Source organism: Equus caballus, chromosome 1, assembly GCF_041296265.1.
Source record: "Equus caballus isolate H_3958 breed thoroughbred chromosome 1, TB-T2T, whole genome shotgun sequence".
Taxonomy (NCBI): Eukaryota; Metazoa; Chordata; class Mammalia; order Perissodactyla; family Equidae; genus Equus; species Equus caballus.
The window spans coordinates 58,362,204-58,378,489 of NC_091684.1; the positions used below are offsets into that span (position 1 = coordinate 58,362,204).

The 16,286-nt window shown below is 48.1% G+C and overlaps 1 protein-coding gene across 1 annotated transcript in view; it reads left to right on the forward strand.

The window, feature by feature from the left end:
• The first annotated feature begins 681 nt into the window (after positions 1–681).
• Positions 682–16,286, forward strand: part of HKDC1 (hexokinase domain containing 1) — a 48,151-nt gene continuing 32,546 nt past the window's right edge. The window contains exons 1-4 of the mRNA XM_001502692.7: positions 682–1,379; positions 6,411–6,573; positions 13,087–13,235; positions 13,333–13,452. Coding sequence (XP_001502742.4) covers positions 1,317–1,379; positions 6,411–6,573; positions 13,087–13,235; positions 13,333–13,452 — 495 coding nt within the window. The 5' untranslated portion in view covers positions 682–1,316. The remainder of the gene's footprint in view (positions 1,380–6,410; positions 6,574–13,086; positions 13,236–13,332; positions 13,453–16,286) is intronic.

Here is a 16,286-nt window from a genome sequence, read left to right on the forward strand (position 1 = left end):
ATTTGATTAGTATTTGGCAAGTTATGGTCAGGAATTCCTTCATTTGCCTTTTTCCCCCACTGGGAAGACCCTTTTGAAGTGATATCTCTATTTGGTTTTCCAAGAAGTTAGACTTCTTGATAATAACCCAATAGAATGCTGCTGCTATTAATAGTTATCAAGTGGGTATTTATCACATGGAGAAATAAGGGAGGCAATATAATATATTGGTTAAGGGCTGAGCCCTGGAATCAAACTCCTGGGTTTGATTCCTCATTGTATCATTTACAAGCTTTGTGATTTTGAGTAAGTCACTTAACCTTTCTAGGCCTCAGTTCTCATCTAAAAAATGGGAATAGTTAGTGCTCCATCTATGCTCCATCTATATTAGCTGCTGTTGTTAACACCGTTGTTGTTGTTGATTTCCTTAGCTGACCAATGACTGTGGGAAGAGTGCAAGGTCTGTGGTACCAGCACATTGGCCCCTTCCTGGGACCTTCTCACATCAAGTATGTTGAGTGAGATAAATGAGTAAACCAAATACCTTAGTGGCGTGAGACATTTGCCATCTGTAACTTCAATTTTTCTCCTCAGCAGCAGCTTCCCAGTGAGTATTGGTGACTTCAATTCATTCTTTCTAATGCATATTTTTTTCTGGGTCACTACCTGTGAAGTCAAGGTTTTTAGCTTAACATTGTGGCTAGATAAACATTTATTGATTCTTTTCCATTACCAAGAGCTGTTAGCTAAGAGATCTGACCTGTCACAAATGGAGGAATTTGTTCCAACGTTCTTGAAATCTCCCTGACCAGGACAAAGTTTAGTCTTAAGACAGTGCCACAGAGGAGCAGGAAGTCATGGAGTTATACTGCTGGGTTGAGGAGAAAACGACGAAAGAGAAAAGCCTGAGAGTAGACATTTGCAGAGCAGCTCACCCGGTTGAAAGTTGGCATTGTTTTACACCCAACATCTCAGAAGATTTTCCTCGCCTGAGTGGGCTTGGTGGAGCACTGGCTTGAGAGTGTTGCTTAGCAACAAGATTTTGTGGCACCCAATTCTCAAAGAGTCAAGCAACCCATCAGTTCCGCCTCCCCCTCCACCAACCCTCAGCTGCCATCCCGAGCTTCCTATTAGAGAAGTGTGTGCTGGAGGGAGGGACCAGAGAGAGGGGGCGAAGTTTAATCATTGAACTAAGCAGCCTGGAAGTATTTAATCTGTAGCACCAGTTCCCCCGGAGGTCTGCAGCCTGAACTGAAAGTGGGCAGCGCCCCGGGGCCGTGGAGTAAACACCTCCCAGAAATCTCTGCCCATCTCAGGAGAAAACAAACTTGGGGAAAATGTTTGCGGTACACTTGATGGCATTTTACTTCACCAAACTGAAGGAGGATCAGATCAAGAAGGTAAGGACTCACAATGCTGAGAGACTCCTAGTTATTCTTCGCTAACAGAACTGATGTCCTGCCTACATCCAAAAGGATTTAAGAGAGCTTATTAGAGGGACCGGGTCCGTGGCCGAGTGGTTAAGTTGGCGTGCTCCGCTGCGGCGGCCCAGGGTTCAGATCCTGGGCGCTGACATGGCACCGCTTGTCAGGCCACGTTGAGGCGGCGTCCAACATCCCACAACTAGAAGGACCTGCAACTAAGATATACAATTATGTACAGGGGTGGGGTTTGGAGAGAGAAAGCAGAAAAAAAAAAAAAAGAACTTATTAGAAAAGATACAGGCAGCATAGGACCAGTAAAACACTCACAGAGGGGCAAGGGGAAGTAAGTAAATCTCCCACAAGCCGGGCATTGCGTATTCTCCTGAGCCTTGAATTTCACTCAGAACTTATTGGCAGATGTCAGATGGGAAGGGGATGAAGAATATTGGGCTTGAAGCTTGAAGATGACTGTGTTTGATGTAAGGGGCGTCTGGGGGGAAAGGCTACAAAGGAGAGGAGAGTCATTTTTAAGGAAATTTTGAGAACTTTTTAAGTAATTCCCATGATTCTTCTTGTGTTTGAAAAAATATAAATATGGGCACCAAGAGGGATGTGAGTTTTAATGTACAATAATTGAAATATTTGCTATTGGAAAGTGCTGTTTGCCAGTGGTATGCTATTAGTGGTGTGCATTATTTTGCCACTTTGCCCAAGAACCCTGTCTACAGAATTTATTCTAAGTGGGCTGGTTAAAAGTTTCCCAGGCTCAAGTGGGGGCTCCCGGTCTGCCATTCTAGCCACACCAGCTGCCAGCAGCAGGGCCCTGGGCACTAGCATCTCCATTTACAGATAACAGAAGTCCTCCCAGATGGCGAATTTAGCCCAGGTCACCAGGGTATTTAAGGTGACGTGAAGATTGAACCCACGTTGCTGACTGCTCCTCCAGCATTCTTTCCATTGTGCCGTGATGCCTCCTGGCCTTTTAAACTCAGAGGAAGCATGGTCCCTTACTGCCTTCATGTGCTTGGTGGGATAAACTCCCACTAAATTCTGTTCATTAGAGAATTGCATTAGAGATTATAGCAAATCTTAAAATATTATAAATCAATCAGATTTAATCCAAGATTTCCACTTGTTGATTAGATTCATGGAGCCCTGTATTAGCTTCTTAATGAAGTGGGGAAATCCTAAAGAGCACTGCTGAAGAATTCACCTTCTGTCATTACCTGCTTAGTCGACTTGCAGCCTGCATGGTGTCTCCCACCCCCTAAGGGGGTGTCTTTAGAACCCTGACGCCTTTGGTTCTGCGTGTTTCATTTCCTCGGGCCCTTTTGTGGTGGTGAACGTTTCATTACACACGAGAGTTAGGCAGCACGCATTTGTCCACCAGCCCAGGTGCAGGCTCAGGAGGCGGATGTGCAGCCTCCATCGATCCGTTCCAGGTCCTTCTGGTTGGAGGGTCAGCCTACGTCAAGGCCTGGAGTTGATCCTTCCCTCTCCCTGTGGGAGGCAAGAAAGCTCGTGGGAGTGAGCCGAGCAGGGATGGGCAGGAGCACTTTGTAGCCACCTTATGCCAGGGACCCAGCAGGCGTCTGGGATAGTCTGGAGGCTGGTTTATGGCTGCTGGAATGAGTCATAGTGCTGAGAACACCGGCTCATTCACTCCTCCACGTGGTGGAAGCACACCTGCTCAAAAGGCACAGGCTCTTTCTCTTTCTGGATCAGATAGCCAGGCCCCTTCTTAGTTCCTGGCTTCCTGACTCTAGAGTTGTGAAGATCCTGGGCCGTGCTTGACTGCGGGGTGACTATTCAGACCCTGGAACAATTTTTTAAAATCTTCCTATACCGGGGCCAGTCCAGTGGCACAGCGGTTAAGTTTGCACGTTCCGCTTCGGTGGCCCTGGGTTCGCCGGTTGGGATCCCGGGTGTGGACCTGTGCACTACTTGTCAGACCATGCTGTGGTAGGCGTCCCACATAAAGTAGAGGAAGATGGGCATGGATGTTAGCTCAGCACCAGTCTTCCTCAGCAAAAAGAGGAGGATTGATGGCAGATGTTAGCTCAGGGCTGATCTTCCTCAAAAAAAAAAAGATTAAAATCTTCCTATACCAACATTAAAACAAAAACAAAACTAAATGGAACGAAAGAAAGAAAGGAAAGGAAGGAAAAAAATAAACTGAGAAACCACTCTGACAGCTTCTCTTCCAATTCAATATATTGACATTATTTAACCTATTGATGACATTGGCCTGGGCCTGGTCACTGACCTGCAGATTGTTCACTCATAAGAGGAGGACTGTTAGGTTTTCAGTATGTACTTTTTACAGTTTACTAAGTCAGTCAACATTACGAAAAGTGGCAATGTTACCTTTAATCCCACCCCCTCACAAACATTCACGTTCGCGATGTGGAAGTCCTTGTAGCCTTTTACATGGTGTATGTTTTACAGTTATGTTGTACATACGATTCTGAATCTTGTGTCCTTCACTTACAGTTATATTGTAACTACTTGTGTACATTTCTCCAGTTCTTCATAACTACCATGTAATAGCTTCCCAATATTCAATCAAGTTGGATACGCCATAATTTAACCTTTTCCCCCTTGTTGGACATTCTGCTACTTTCGAAAAGATTTTTTAACAATTAAAATATAGCTATGATAAACATTATGTATTTAGTGTTCTCCCTCTTTGGGATTATTTCCTAAAGATAGATTCCCAGAAGTGGAACCACTGGGTCAAAGGGCTGAGACTTTTATGACTCTCGACTCATAATATAGGACCTTTGGTCTAAGTGATCTCTGCTGTCCCTGCCAGCCCGCACTTCTGTAATTCAGTAGCTCTGAGCTTACGTTCTTGAATGGACTCTTCCTACGTTAAACGTGCTGCTCTCGTTGGTTATTTGTTTAGAAGATAGCCACATTCTGGTTTGTGAGTCACTCCAAAAGTGGGGCTTGGTTTTCTGCAGCTCATGCACCCTCCCTCAGTGCCTACAACATGGGTGCCTGATTACACAGGTCCCAAATCACATGTTTGGATTTAAAATATAGCTTTTTTGTCCCAACATATGTTTCATTCTTCTCTTCTAGCTACTGCTGTACCAGGTGTTGTGGAAGATTGAAAGAAAAACAAGCAGCCGTGCTAAGTTGACATCCTTTCTGTCATAACTCTAACTTATTCCAACAGCAGCAGCGGCAACCCAAAGTCCTGAATGACTCTGCTAACCTGCAGCTGCCGAACGAGCCCCATGGGGCCTCAAACTGTTACGTAGAAGGGATGGCGCTAAGGGGATGCCTCTCTATACTCTGGGGCCGAGCGAAAGTGGGCAGTAGGTTCACGTGCACTGTGGAGGGGCCTTGGGATGACAAAGGGGCAGGCTTGGTTCCCGTGTGGTGCATCTCACCCTTCCCCAAGCCCCAATTACTTGGGTCACGTCCCTTCCGTCGGTTTTCTCCGTGTGTGTGTGTGTGTGCGTGTAGCTGTGCCAACCAATTAGTCATAAACGGACTCAGGGTGAACAGGAAGGCCTAATGAAGCATGACGTGCTTCCGTCCTATCTTCTCAAATATGCTGAAAGCTCAATTGTCCTTTTTTGATAATGGCTCTCTGATGGTTTTCTGGCCCCCGGTCCCTGGAGCCATTTCGCTGACTCTATATTGGCCCCATTTTGAGCTGGGATGCCTGCCCTCTAGGCCGGGCTAATGACTGGGTGCCTGTCCTATGATGAATGTCATGTGACCCCTGCGCTTGTGATGGAATTTGCCTGTGGGGGCTCGTGGGTCCCACCCTGAGCTGTGAACCAAAACCAGGCTATGGGGTGAGGAGTATGGAGACCGCGTTGTAGACCCAGTGCTGTCACTTAACCATGGCGCTCCCAGTGCTGCTTAAGGGCTCTGAGCTGTGGATTCCTCATCTCTCAACTAGGGACAATAATTTCGGCCTTTCCTAGCTGCTGCAAAGGGAGGTCATGGAGATTAGATGAGGTGACATACACAAAAGCACTTTGTAGACTGCAACACAGTCTATGTTCTTAGCCTTAGATAAAAGTGTGGGAGAGCACTTCCTCCAGGAGTGTGCTGGGATCGAGGCTCCCTGTGACCTGGATGAGTAGAGAGGCCACTCAGTATATAAAGAAGGGGTGGCAAATACTGGGCAAATACTGTCCCTCTTCTTGCCTCATCGATAATCCATCCCAGTGAGCCCTGGGAACCCAGGCTGCCACCACCAGCTGATTAACATTAGCATGGGGGAGGAAGTTTTTCTGCCATTCCTGATGTGACATATTACCTTCAAGTGAACTGAGCACAACCATAGTAATTTTTGTAACTTCCTTCCACTGGGGCAGTGGTACTTTGCCCCGATTTCCTGGCTACCTGAGTGGCATCCACTCATATCCCATAGCAATTTGAACTGGCTTTAAAAATTAAACTTTATCTTAATTAGAACAACTTCAGTTAAAAACAAAATGGAGATTTAAAGGACTAGATTTTAGAGATTGCAGCTGGAAATTGAATTTGGTTCTGAGCTTCCTGGCAGCCAATAAACAGAGTGAAACATGTTTGGATATTTATTGTCATCACTGGACAAAAGAAAGCTTCTATGTTGGGGAATTTAAGGTTCAAGCTATAGCTAGTCTTTTCCAGTGGAGAGACAATGAAACAATGGTGAGGGCCCTGAACTGGGAATTAGAAACCCTGAATCCTTCTTAGTTATTGTCCCTCCATTGTCCCATAAAAAAAAAAAAAATGCAGGAATCACTTTTTCCTCAAAGTTTGCCCTTCAGAGGAATAATCCCCACCTCCTCAGCCTTCCCTTTCAGTTCGTTCTTCTAACTCTCCATCTCCTCCCGGCTTGATAAGGAGGCAGGCAAGGAACCTTTGGGAGCTCACATCAGGAAGCTGACCCCAAAGTCAGGAATCCAGCTTGTGATGGGAATGGGAATTCACAGAATTGACTGGAGGGCAAGCACCCCCTGCAGCCAACCCTGGTCACCCTGGTGTCTGTTTCAGGTGGACAGATTCCTGTATCACATGCGGCTCTCCGATGAGACCCTTTTGGACATCATGGCTCGGTTCCAGGCTGAAATGCAGAAGGGGCTGGGGAAGGACACCAACCCCACAGCCTCAGTGAAGATGCTGCCCACCTTTGTCAGGGCCATTCCAGATGGCTCAGGTGAGTGGGGCTGGGGCTGCCAGGGACCCTGATCCCCTGGTTTTTTCTTGGCTGATGGGTACCTAAATTTTTCTCCTGTACCCTGGCTTCTCTCTCCAGCTCTTTCTCCACATTCCCCCTCCCACTCTCTCTGACTTTCTATGCTTCTGTACTGAACGCCAGAAGTTTTAAACCAAAGTTCCACAGTCAAATGCACCTTGCTTTCTCTCTGCTTGCCTTGGCTTCACGGATTCTGTTCCCTCTCCTGCTGGAGCATCCCAATGTTCTTCCTCTTGTGAACACCGACATAGCTGTTCAATCTCAGTGTAGAGATAACTGCCTGCATCTGGGAAGCATCCCCATGCTGGGTTAGGTGCTTGTCAGAATGCCTATCATCCTGCTTTTGGAGAGTCTCCCCACTGGAACGATCTCCATGAGGGCAAGGTCTGTGTCTTCTTCACCACAGTGTTCTGAGCACCTAACATAGTGCCTGATGCACACTAGACCCGGAAATATTTATTAAATGAATAATAAACGGCATTTTACTCCTAGGTATCTCGATTCTAGCCTATAGATAGTAAACAATAGAAGGAAGCATGATGTAGTGGAAATAATATTAAATGATAATTCAACAAACCTGGGTTCTAGGACCTGCTCTATCATTCCTCAATGACCTTTGGCAAAATGTTGAGCCTTAGTTTCTCCGTCTGTAAAATGAGGGAGTTGGCCTACGTATTAGCTTTCTATAGCTGCTATAACAGGTTACCACAAACTTAGCAGCTTAAAACAACAGATTTATTCTCTCGCAGCTCTGGAGCTCAGAAGTCTGAAATGGGCCCCTGCTTCCTTGCCTCTTCCAGCATCTAGAGGCCACCTGTGCTCCTTGGCTCATGCCCTTTCCCTCTCCAAGCCAGCCGTGTAGCATCTTCAAATCTCTGACCCTTCCGCCTCACTCTTCCACATTTAAAGACCCTGTGATTACGTTAGGTCCACCCAGATAGTCCAGGGTAATCTGCCAAGCTCAAGGTCAATCAATTAGCAGTTTTGATTCCATCTGCAACCTTAATTCCTCCTTGCTGTGTAACCTAACGTATTCACAGGATCCATGGATTTGCATGTGGACGTCTTTAGGGGCCCAGTATTTTGCTTACCACAGCCTACAGAGCTCTAGAGGGAATCTGTGAAGTTCCATCCAACTCCTCTGTTCTCGGCCTCTGGGCAAAGCCATAGGAGTTCTTCAAAGCCAGTTCTTTTCCAGGTACCTTCTATGGCCGTGGGGTGCTAGGGGCTCACTGCTTCATGCAATCCCCATAAGAACCCTGCGGTGTAACTGTTATCCCTGACTCAGGTGATGAGACCAAGGTTTCCCCAATATCAGAGTCCCAGTGCTCCGACCAAGCTCCAGCAGGGCTTTGGCGCTCTTGAAGGAGCAGGGACTGAAGTTCAGGATGCTCTCAGGGGCCTTTGATTGTATTAGCCAGGTTCTGGGCTCCCTGGGACAATGCCCGGGTCAAAGTAGCTTAACTCTGATGTTCGGGAGGCCCCTGGGAAGCTGGGATGGGAAAGGCCCGTTCCCTTGCTGGTGTGCGGGTGCATAGGGTGGCCAGTGTACCACCCTGGGGGAACATGAGGTTTGGGGAGAGACAGTCCTGCTTCGGAATCTTGCCTGGTTCCTGACACCACTCTGTGAGAGTACTGAGGGACTGTGGTCCTTGACAGGTCATTCAGGGCTGTTCTGAGGAAGCCTCTGAGTCATGGGGTGCGTGTGGGAGGAGGGCACCGGGGCAAAGTCCTCCCGGCTTCCTGTGCTGCGGCTCCTCCTGCAGAGTGCTTTCCCAGAAGCAGGGGAAAGTGGCCTTTGATGGTCTGGAGTTGCTGGGCCGCATGTGCCTTCCTGGGCGTGGCAGCTTCAGGAGGGTTTGGAAGTGAAGCTGACCGAGTTTTAGAACTCCCTCCTCCTCAGGCCGGGAGACCCCGCCTCCTTCCTCCCTGTCTCCTCGGAGCCCCCCATCTCACCCTAGATCTCACTGGTGGCCCTGTTGCAGTGAGGTCCCTTGGCCACAGTCCCTGTGGAGCCAGGTGGTCTTGGTAAGTCCCAGGACCACTGCACTCCTGTCCTCCTCAGTAAACTGGCTGTGGCCAGTTTGTCCCACCAACTTGCAGGGTTGTTAGGATCAGATGAGGCCATGTGGAAGGAGTGCTTTAAAATCTCCAAAATGTCCCAAGTGCTCTGGAGCTCCTGTGAGCTGGTGGTGTAATGTCATGATTACTAACGAACAAAACCAAAGAAAACTCTCCTAAGCCCTTGGGGTCTTCATTGCAGAAATGTATGCAGTTTCCAGAGAAACCCTTCTGAATTCACCTGCTGTTTGTAGTTTCCCCTCCTTTCATCTGAACCTACCTGAGAGGGGACCTGTTGGAGCCTTAGTTACCTCTGGCCTTTCAGGCAGGGAGCTGTGAGGGACTGCCCTTACAAAGTGCCTGAAAAGTCATGATGTCACTTGTGCCTTCTCCTCTAGTTTCAGGGAAGGCGGACAGGAAGTGCCATCGCGAGATTGTGAAGGTGACTGTGATTCTGTAGGCCTCACCCCGGCTGCCTCTCTGCTTGGCCTCTGCCTCCAGGCAGGCAGCCTCCTAGGCCTCCTGGAGGGTGAGCCCTGAGGTAGTGGGCTGACGGGCCCAGGGGTCTGTGCTAGGACAGGGTCCCGTACTTGCCTGAGAAAGACTCACCTGGGGCAACTCGTAATCATGTGGTTTCCCAGTCCTCTCCCCTTGGAGATTCTGAATGGCCAGGATTCTCCACATTCCATCACCATGCGCCTCTGGGAGCTGCTGCACTAGGGTATCAGGGGGAGCCGAGGCACAGCCCTGGCAGGGGCCTAGGAGAAGGAGACTCGGCGCCCGAGGCAAGCTGGAGCCACTGAGCTGGGGAGGCAGGATCACCCACGGGGCAACTGACTCTCACGGCCACCTCACCCTCTTGGGAGGTCATTCTCTTTATTGCTGTAAAGACCCTGAAGGCCCCGCTGCTGCTGTTGCTCTCTTCTTCTGGGTGGCTCCTCCCTCACCCCGGGGTTCAATAAGTCATTTTTCTGGGGTCAGAGTCACAGAAGGGAGCATGTCACGTGGTTCCCATGAAATAGTGTCTTGGGTCAGTGGTGGAGCGAGGTGATTGATTGCATAGTGATAATGGTGCTGGTGGCCGGAGGAAGGAATGAGTCTGTGCAGACGCTACACCTGGTCTTGAATATCACCTCCAATCTGGATTGTAGCACAGTACCTCTTTTGTTAACACCCTCCATTCCGTCCTGGTTGGGGCCAAAGGTGGTTTCACAAAATCTTCATCAGATCTTGGCACTCTCTTGCTTAAAATCTTTCTGTGGCTCCCCCTCACCTGTTGGATAAAGCCCAGCTCCTTGGGGTGGGGCAACTTTTCCAAATCTTTGCTAATTTAACCCGAGACTACCTGCCAGCCTCATTTCTGTGACAGCCTCCCTGTTTTCTCAAAAGCGCAGGCCCCTGTTTGCGCTCATTCTTTGCTCCTGGTTTCCTCTCCCTGGGACCCCAGTTCTCCCCCGTCTGGCTGCCTGACTCCCTTTCATCCTTCAGCTCTCAGCTCTGTATCACCTCCTCTGGCATGTTGACTCCTGCTCTGATTTAGATGCCTCTCCCTGTGCTGCCCACGATCAGGGCACTTGTCCTACTGTATGGAAATGGCTCATGCACTTGCCGGTATTTCTGAGTTCCGTCCCTAGCGCCTGGCACATTACTTGGCATGGAGTCGGTAGTCAGTAAGTGTTCATGGATTGTGCAATCTACTCTATTTCCTATGCAGTAAGACGTCTGTGAAAGCATCTCTTGCTTGGTACATGATGAGTGCTTAATCAAAGTTGCACAGGATTGGCTCCCCGGATTCCCTCCGCAAATAATAAACAGTTCTGTCAGGTTCCTTTCAGGACTGATCTGGAGAGATAAGAATCCCACTTTCCAGATGTCGCCACAAAAACAAAAGGTGGAGCTGGCTGGGTCAGTTAATGAGATTCTAAGCCTTCGCTTCTTTGCCTGTGGTCCACAGACCTGCAAGAGCAGCTGGGAGCTCGTTCAGAAATGCAAAATCTCAGGCCCCACTGCCACTGAATCACAGTCTGCATGTTAACAAAATTCTTGGGAGGTTCACACACACGTTAAGGTTTGAAGAGCGCTGCTCTATGCCAATCGCCAGTCGGAGGGCCTGCCTCCAGCTCTTTGATCACAGAGAAACCTAGTCAGGCCAGGTCATGCAGCTTTTGTTGTACGAGGACACATAGACCAAGAAGGGAGACACGCAGGATCTCATGGGAATCCATGGACAGGAACTGTGGTACAGTCAAGCCTCTAGGGAAGTGGGACTGGAGAGGTTTCTTCCCTGTGGTTGCAGCCTACATACACATGGCCACCTTGGCTATCCAGCTGACCTCTGGTTTTGGGGACGCTTCCATTTCATTTTTTCCTTTTTTTTTTTTTTTGAGGAAGATTATCCCTAAGCTAACATCCACTGCCAATCGTCTTTTTTTTTGCTGAGGAAGACTGGCCCTGAGTTAATATCCGTGCCCATCTTCCTCTACATTATATGTGGGATACCTGCCACACCATGGCTTGATAAGTGGTGCGTAGGTCCGTGCCTGGGATCTGAAGCAGTGAACCCTGGGCTGCCAAAGCAGAATGTGTGAACTTAACTGCTATACCACTGGGCCAGCCCCCATTTCAGTTTTTGCTACCTACTAGCAACTTCCCACTATGGTCTGTTTTTTGGGGGGTTTATTGGTGAAGAAGATTGGCCCTGAGCTAACATCTGTGGTCATCTTCCTCTATTTTGTATGTGGGTTGCTGCCACAGTGTGGCTGCTGATGAGTGGTATAGGTCTGTGCCTGGAATCTGAAGCTGTGAACGTGGGCTGCTGAAGCGGAACATACCAAACTCAACCACCAGGCCACGGGATTGGCCCCTTCTTTTTTTTTTTTAAGAGTTACTAGATTTTTGAGGCTTGCCCAGTGGCATAGCGGTTAAATTCATGTGCTCCACTTCAGCAGCCCAGGGTTCAAAGGTTTGGATCCCCTGCATGGACCTACTGCTCATCAAGCCATGCTGTGGCAGTGACCCACATACAAAATAGAGGGAGATTGGCACAGATGATAGGTCAATGACAATCTTCCTCAAACAAAAAGAGGAAGATTGGCAACAGATGTGAGCTCAGGTCCAATCTTCCTCACCAAAAAAAACCCCAAAAAGAGTGAGTTAGTAGATTTTTAAAATTTTATTTATTTATTTATTTAGCAGGGAAAGATTCGCCCTGAGCTCACATCTGTTGCCAATCTGCCTCGTTTTTTTTCCTCCCCAAAGCCCTGGTACACAGTTGTGTATCCTAGTTGTAAGTCCTTCTAGTTCTTCTACGTGAGCTGCCACCACAGCATGCAACTGACAGACGGGTGGTGTGGTTCCACTACTGGGAAGTGAACCTGGGCCACTGAAGCAGTGAACGCCGAACTTTACTAGGCCATCAGGGCTGGCACTTTCCATTAGGTTTTATTTCACATTTTGCAAGGAGTGAATCTGAATGGCCAGCTGGCGCCTTAGATCCACACAGCTGTGTCTAGGGTCACATGATACAAAACAAGGCCACCTGGGGACCTGGATTTGTGGGCGTGAAGTTTCACTTATTTGTGCCTTGGGCACATATCATGAAGTGTGCCTGGTACATGCAGCCACTTTTTAGGCCCAGATAATTCTGTACAAAGGCTTATTGGCTCAAGGGTATGAGTTCCCCTTCCATATCTGTGGCTGACACGGAAGGTGCTATCTGGGGTTCTGGGCAGGAATTCTGGCTGGATCCTGAGTAGAAGTCATCAGGGTGGGCTGCTTGACCCCAACACATGTGTCATTTCCACCTTTCTATTAATAGCATCTATCTTGCCCTGGGCTGGGTTGTGTTCCATTTTTCTCCTTTTGGAGTGACTCTGGCCCAAAATATTAAGCATCCAAGGCCCAGTAAGAGTCCTCATTTGGTCCCTTCCTCCTGGGAGCATTTTCCCTCTGGCTGTGAGACTGAGGCTTGTTGGGGCTGGTTTCTCTTCCCTGCACTTTCCCTGCCTTTTTCTCTGCACCTTATCCGCACCTCCCCAGCTTGGAGCATCAGCTCTCTTCCTGGTTGGGGCATGCTAGAATAGGCTCCACCCTCTGGGCCATTTCTAACACCACCTGCCTGAAATGGATTCACATTTCCTTCTCCAAATGAACACCTTTGTTCCCTGCAGCATGGTCCAGTGGGCAGGGCTCAGGCTGTGGAGTCAGGCAGATGGGTCCCACCCCAGCTTGGCCCCTTCCTGGGGGGGCTCGGGTCAATGCTGCACTGCTGGAGTCTCAGCCAGTGGGCATCATGATACCTAGCTCATGTGCTGGTTTTGAAACTTACTGATACTATGTGTCCAGCTTCTAATGCAAAGCTTGCTGTATAGCAGACCCTCAAGAAATGATAACTTTTTGTTTGTTTTTTAATAGAAAATGGGGAGTTTCTTTCCCTGGATCTTGGAGGATCCAAGTTTCGAGTCTTGAAGGTGCAAGTCTCTGAAGAGGGGAAACGAAACGTCCAGATGGAAAGTCAGTTCTACCCAACACCCAATGAAATTATCCGAGGGAATGGCATCGAGGTACTGGGGAAGGGGCCCTCCGAACTGGGGGAGGCCAGCATCCGGTCTGTGAGTGGCCACACCTCAGCCTGTGTCCTGCGCTTTCTCTCCTCTGCAGCTGTTTGAGTATGTAGCTGACTGTCTGGCAGACTTCATGAACACCAAAGGATTGAAGCATAAGAGGTTGCCCCTCGGCCTAACCTTTTCTTTTCCCTGCAAGCAGACTAAACTGGAAGAGGTAAGGGCCATGTGGAAGGAAGAAGCTGTGTAGGACCAGGGTTGGGGGCTGGAGAGTGTGGGCGTGTACAGGAGTCAGGCTGGGCACAGGAGGGGTCAGCAGGAGTTTTCTTGTTTGCTTTTTCCTTTTTCTTTTGTAAACGATGAGATGGAAATGTGAGGCAGAGAACTTGTTAAGGCAGCTGTGGCTGCCTTCGTCTTACGCTTACCATGCTCATAGCACAGGGGAACGGCGATGGTTTTCACCCCTCAGCTCAGTGGTTCTCAGACCTTCGTGTGCGTTGGAATTTCCAGCAGGGCTTGTTAAAGACAGATTGCTGGGCGCCACCCATGAGTTCCTTAATCAGTGGGGCCTTAGCTTTGCATTCATAACAGGTTCCAAGTGATGAGGATGCTGCTGGTCCGGGGACCACACTTAGAATGACTGACAGCTGACTAGAGTAAGAGCAGGACGGCTCGGGGAATCTTGCCTCTACTGTGAGCCCGTAGGAGGAGGATTGAGGTGGAGTCATTGGGGTGACGAGGTTCTTGAGCAGACGCTGCACCTGGGATGTGCAGTCTCAGTTGTGTCACTAGCCCCCTGGGGTCTCAGGTAATTCATCTTTGCCTGCTTCCTTTTTTCAATTTGTTACTAGGGAGGAGTCAAACCTGATCTTATGTACATCTGTGAAAATAAATATGGGGTCATATAAAAGGATAATGACCTTCCTGGGGCCAGGAGGTTACGGTCAAGAGTCAGGTCTTCCTGGGCCACGCCCCTCCGGGGTGGTGGCCTGTGATCTCCCACTGCACACACTGTCATTCTGCCAGCTGCCATTCCTGGAGCACCGTGATATCTCGGGCTGCCTTGGGATGTGTTTGGTGTTGTTTTGAGCTGCATACTGGTGTGGGATAGTGGAAAGGGAACGGGTGTGCAGTCCCGTAGACCTGGCTTTGAATCACGCCTCAGAACAAGTTGTGTGTCCTGGGCAAGTTACCTAACTTCTTGAGGCCCTTGTTGTCTCATCTGTGAAACAGGGACAGTAATACCTACTTGCTGGGCTGGGATGAAGCTTAGACAAAATGTCTGTACTGTGCCCAGCACTGGGCCCGGGGCATCAATGGCAGCTGAGGAGTACGATGGCTGTCCCTGTGGCTTGTCTCTTCATGCTGTTGTGCCTTGTCCCCCAATTCAACAGCTGTTTCTGGAGAGCAGGCACTGTTGTATGTCATCTTCCTATCTGCCCCCAGGGGCGCTAGCGCATGTCTTATGTTTGATAGGGGCCCCATCACTATCTGACACCTGAAAGGCACAGTCACCCACTTGACCCCGCTGAATGGGAATTTGCCATCATCTATCCACACAGGGAATGGACTGACGTTTACTTTGTCATTATTTTATAAAGAAACGATTGGAAAAATAGTATAAAGAAAGATTCAGAGCACGTTAGAAGAGGCCAGGCGGAGCTTTGCTCTGAAGTCTCACCATCTTTGCTGGCTGGAGGAGCAGAGGCCCCGGGGGGCACAGAGGAAGGGCAGGAGGAGTTGGGAATTGGGCGTTGAGACTGGATTCGCCAAATAAACACCTCTTATTCGAGCTCAGGAACAGAGACCCCAGGAAGAAAGAAGAAAATTCTCAAGCTCTGTGAGAGTTAATTTGACTTTGGGAACCAAACTTGCATATTTTTTTGATAACTCAAGGGTGAATGTATGGTTTGTCAATCCAGGATTTTGGCATTTATCTAAGTCAAATACCCCTCAGCATCTTTCTATAATAATAGTAATAGCAGCACTGTACTTCAGATTCTGACACTGTATCTTGCATTATGCTGAACCCTTTATGTGTATTATCTCATTAAAATCCCAAAACAATCATATGAGGTACATATGATTATTTTCATTTTATTTTTGAGAAAACCTGCAGCTCAGAGATGTTAAGGAAACTTGCCCAAGACCACACAGCCAAGAGTGGCTCAGCCCAAGTTCCCAAACTTCTTGACCACACTGCTTTTCCAGAAAGACACAGCTATAGAACTTTGTTTCGCATGCTAGCAGGTGCCTAAAAGCGTTTTGACCCATTTTGTGTCATATCCCAACAAGGATTTTCAGGCAACATTTAAACTAGGGAAGGGTGCTTGATTTATCTAGGAAGGGAGAAATGCTTTTGCCCGTCAAAGTCTAGTTGAATTACTTGTATTTTATAAAATTTCCTTCCAAACTGCCTTCAGCGAAGTCTAAAGTTAAATAGGAAAGCTTCAGCCACAAGAAAATGCATTAGTAATAAGAACCGAACGTGGGCTTTGCTATTTAACCATGGTTCTGCTGCAGGTGTAGATTTCGAGACACTCAAATAAGGGCTCCTGGAGAAGGCGGGGTCTGATCAGCGAGTACTGCAGACAGAGGTGGGAGGGGAAGCCTTGCTGAGGAGGTGTGGCTAAGGGGGCCTCCTCGTGAGTGATTGAAAAAGAGAAGAAGATTTAATTCTCTTACTGGATGTTAAAGGAGCAGGTCACTTTGTTGTTGTGTTGTTTTGTTTTGTTTTTTTAAATGAGAGAACAAAAAGGTCTTAGCCAAGGAGAAATTTCTTAATGTGTGTGTGTGTTTCTGATAATAAAAATGATAATACTTTAAGGTAGAAAAAAAGAGAAAAGGGTAGGAATTGAAAAGTTTAAATGGAAAATAGAAATCACCTCAAATCCCAGCCTTCAGAGATACCCACTACTAGAATTATTGGGTTTTCCTTCCAGTCATCTCTGTATTAAATACTGGTATTATGCTCTGTATATATAGTTTTTAAAAATATAGTTGCATGAACTGCTGTTTTTTCACTTAACGGTATATCACAAGCATTTATTC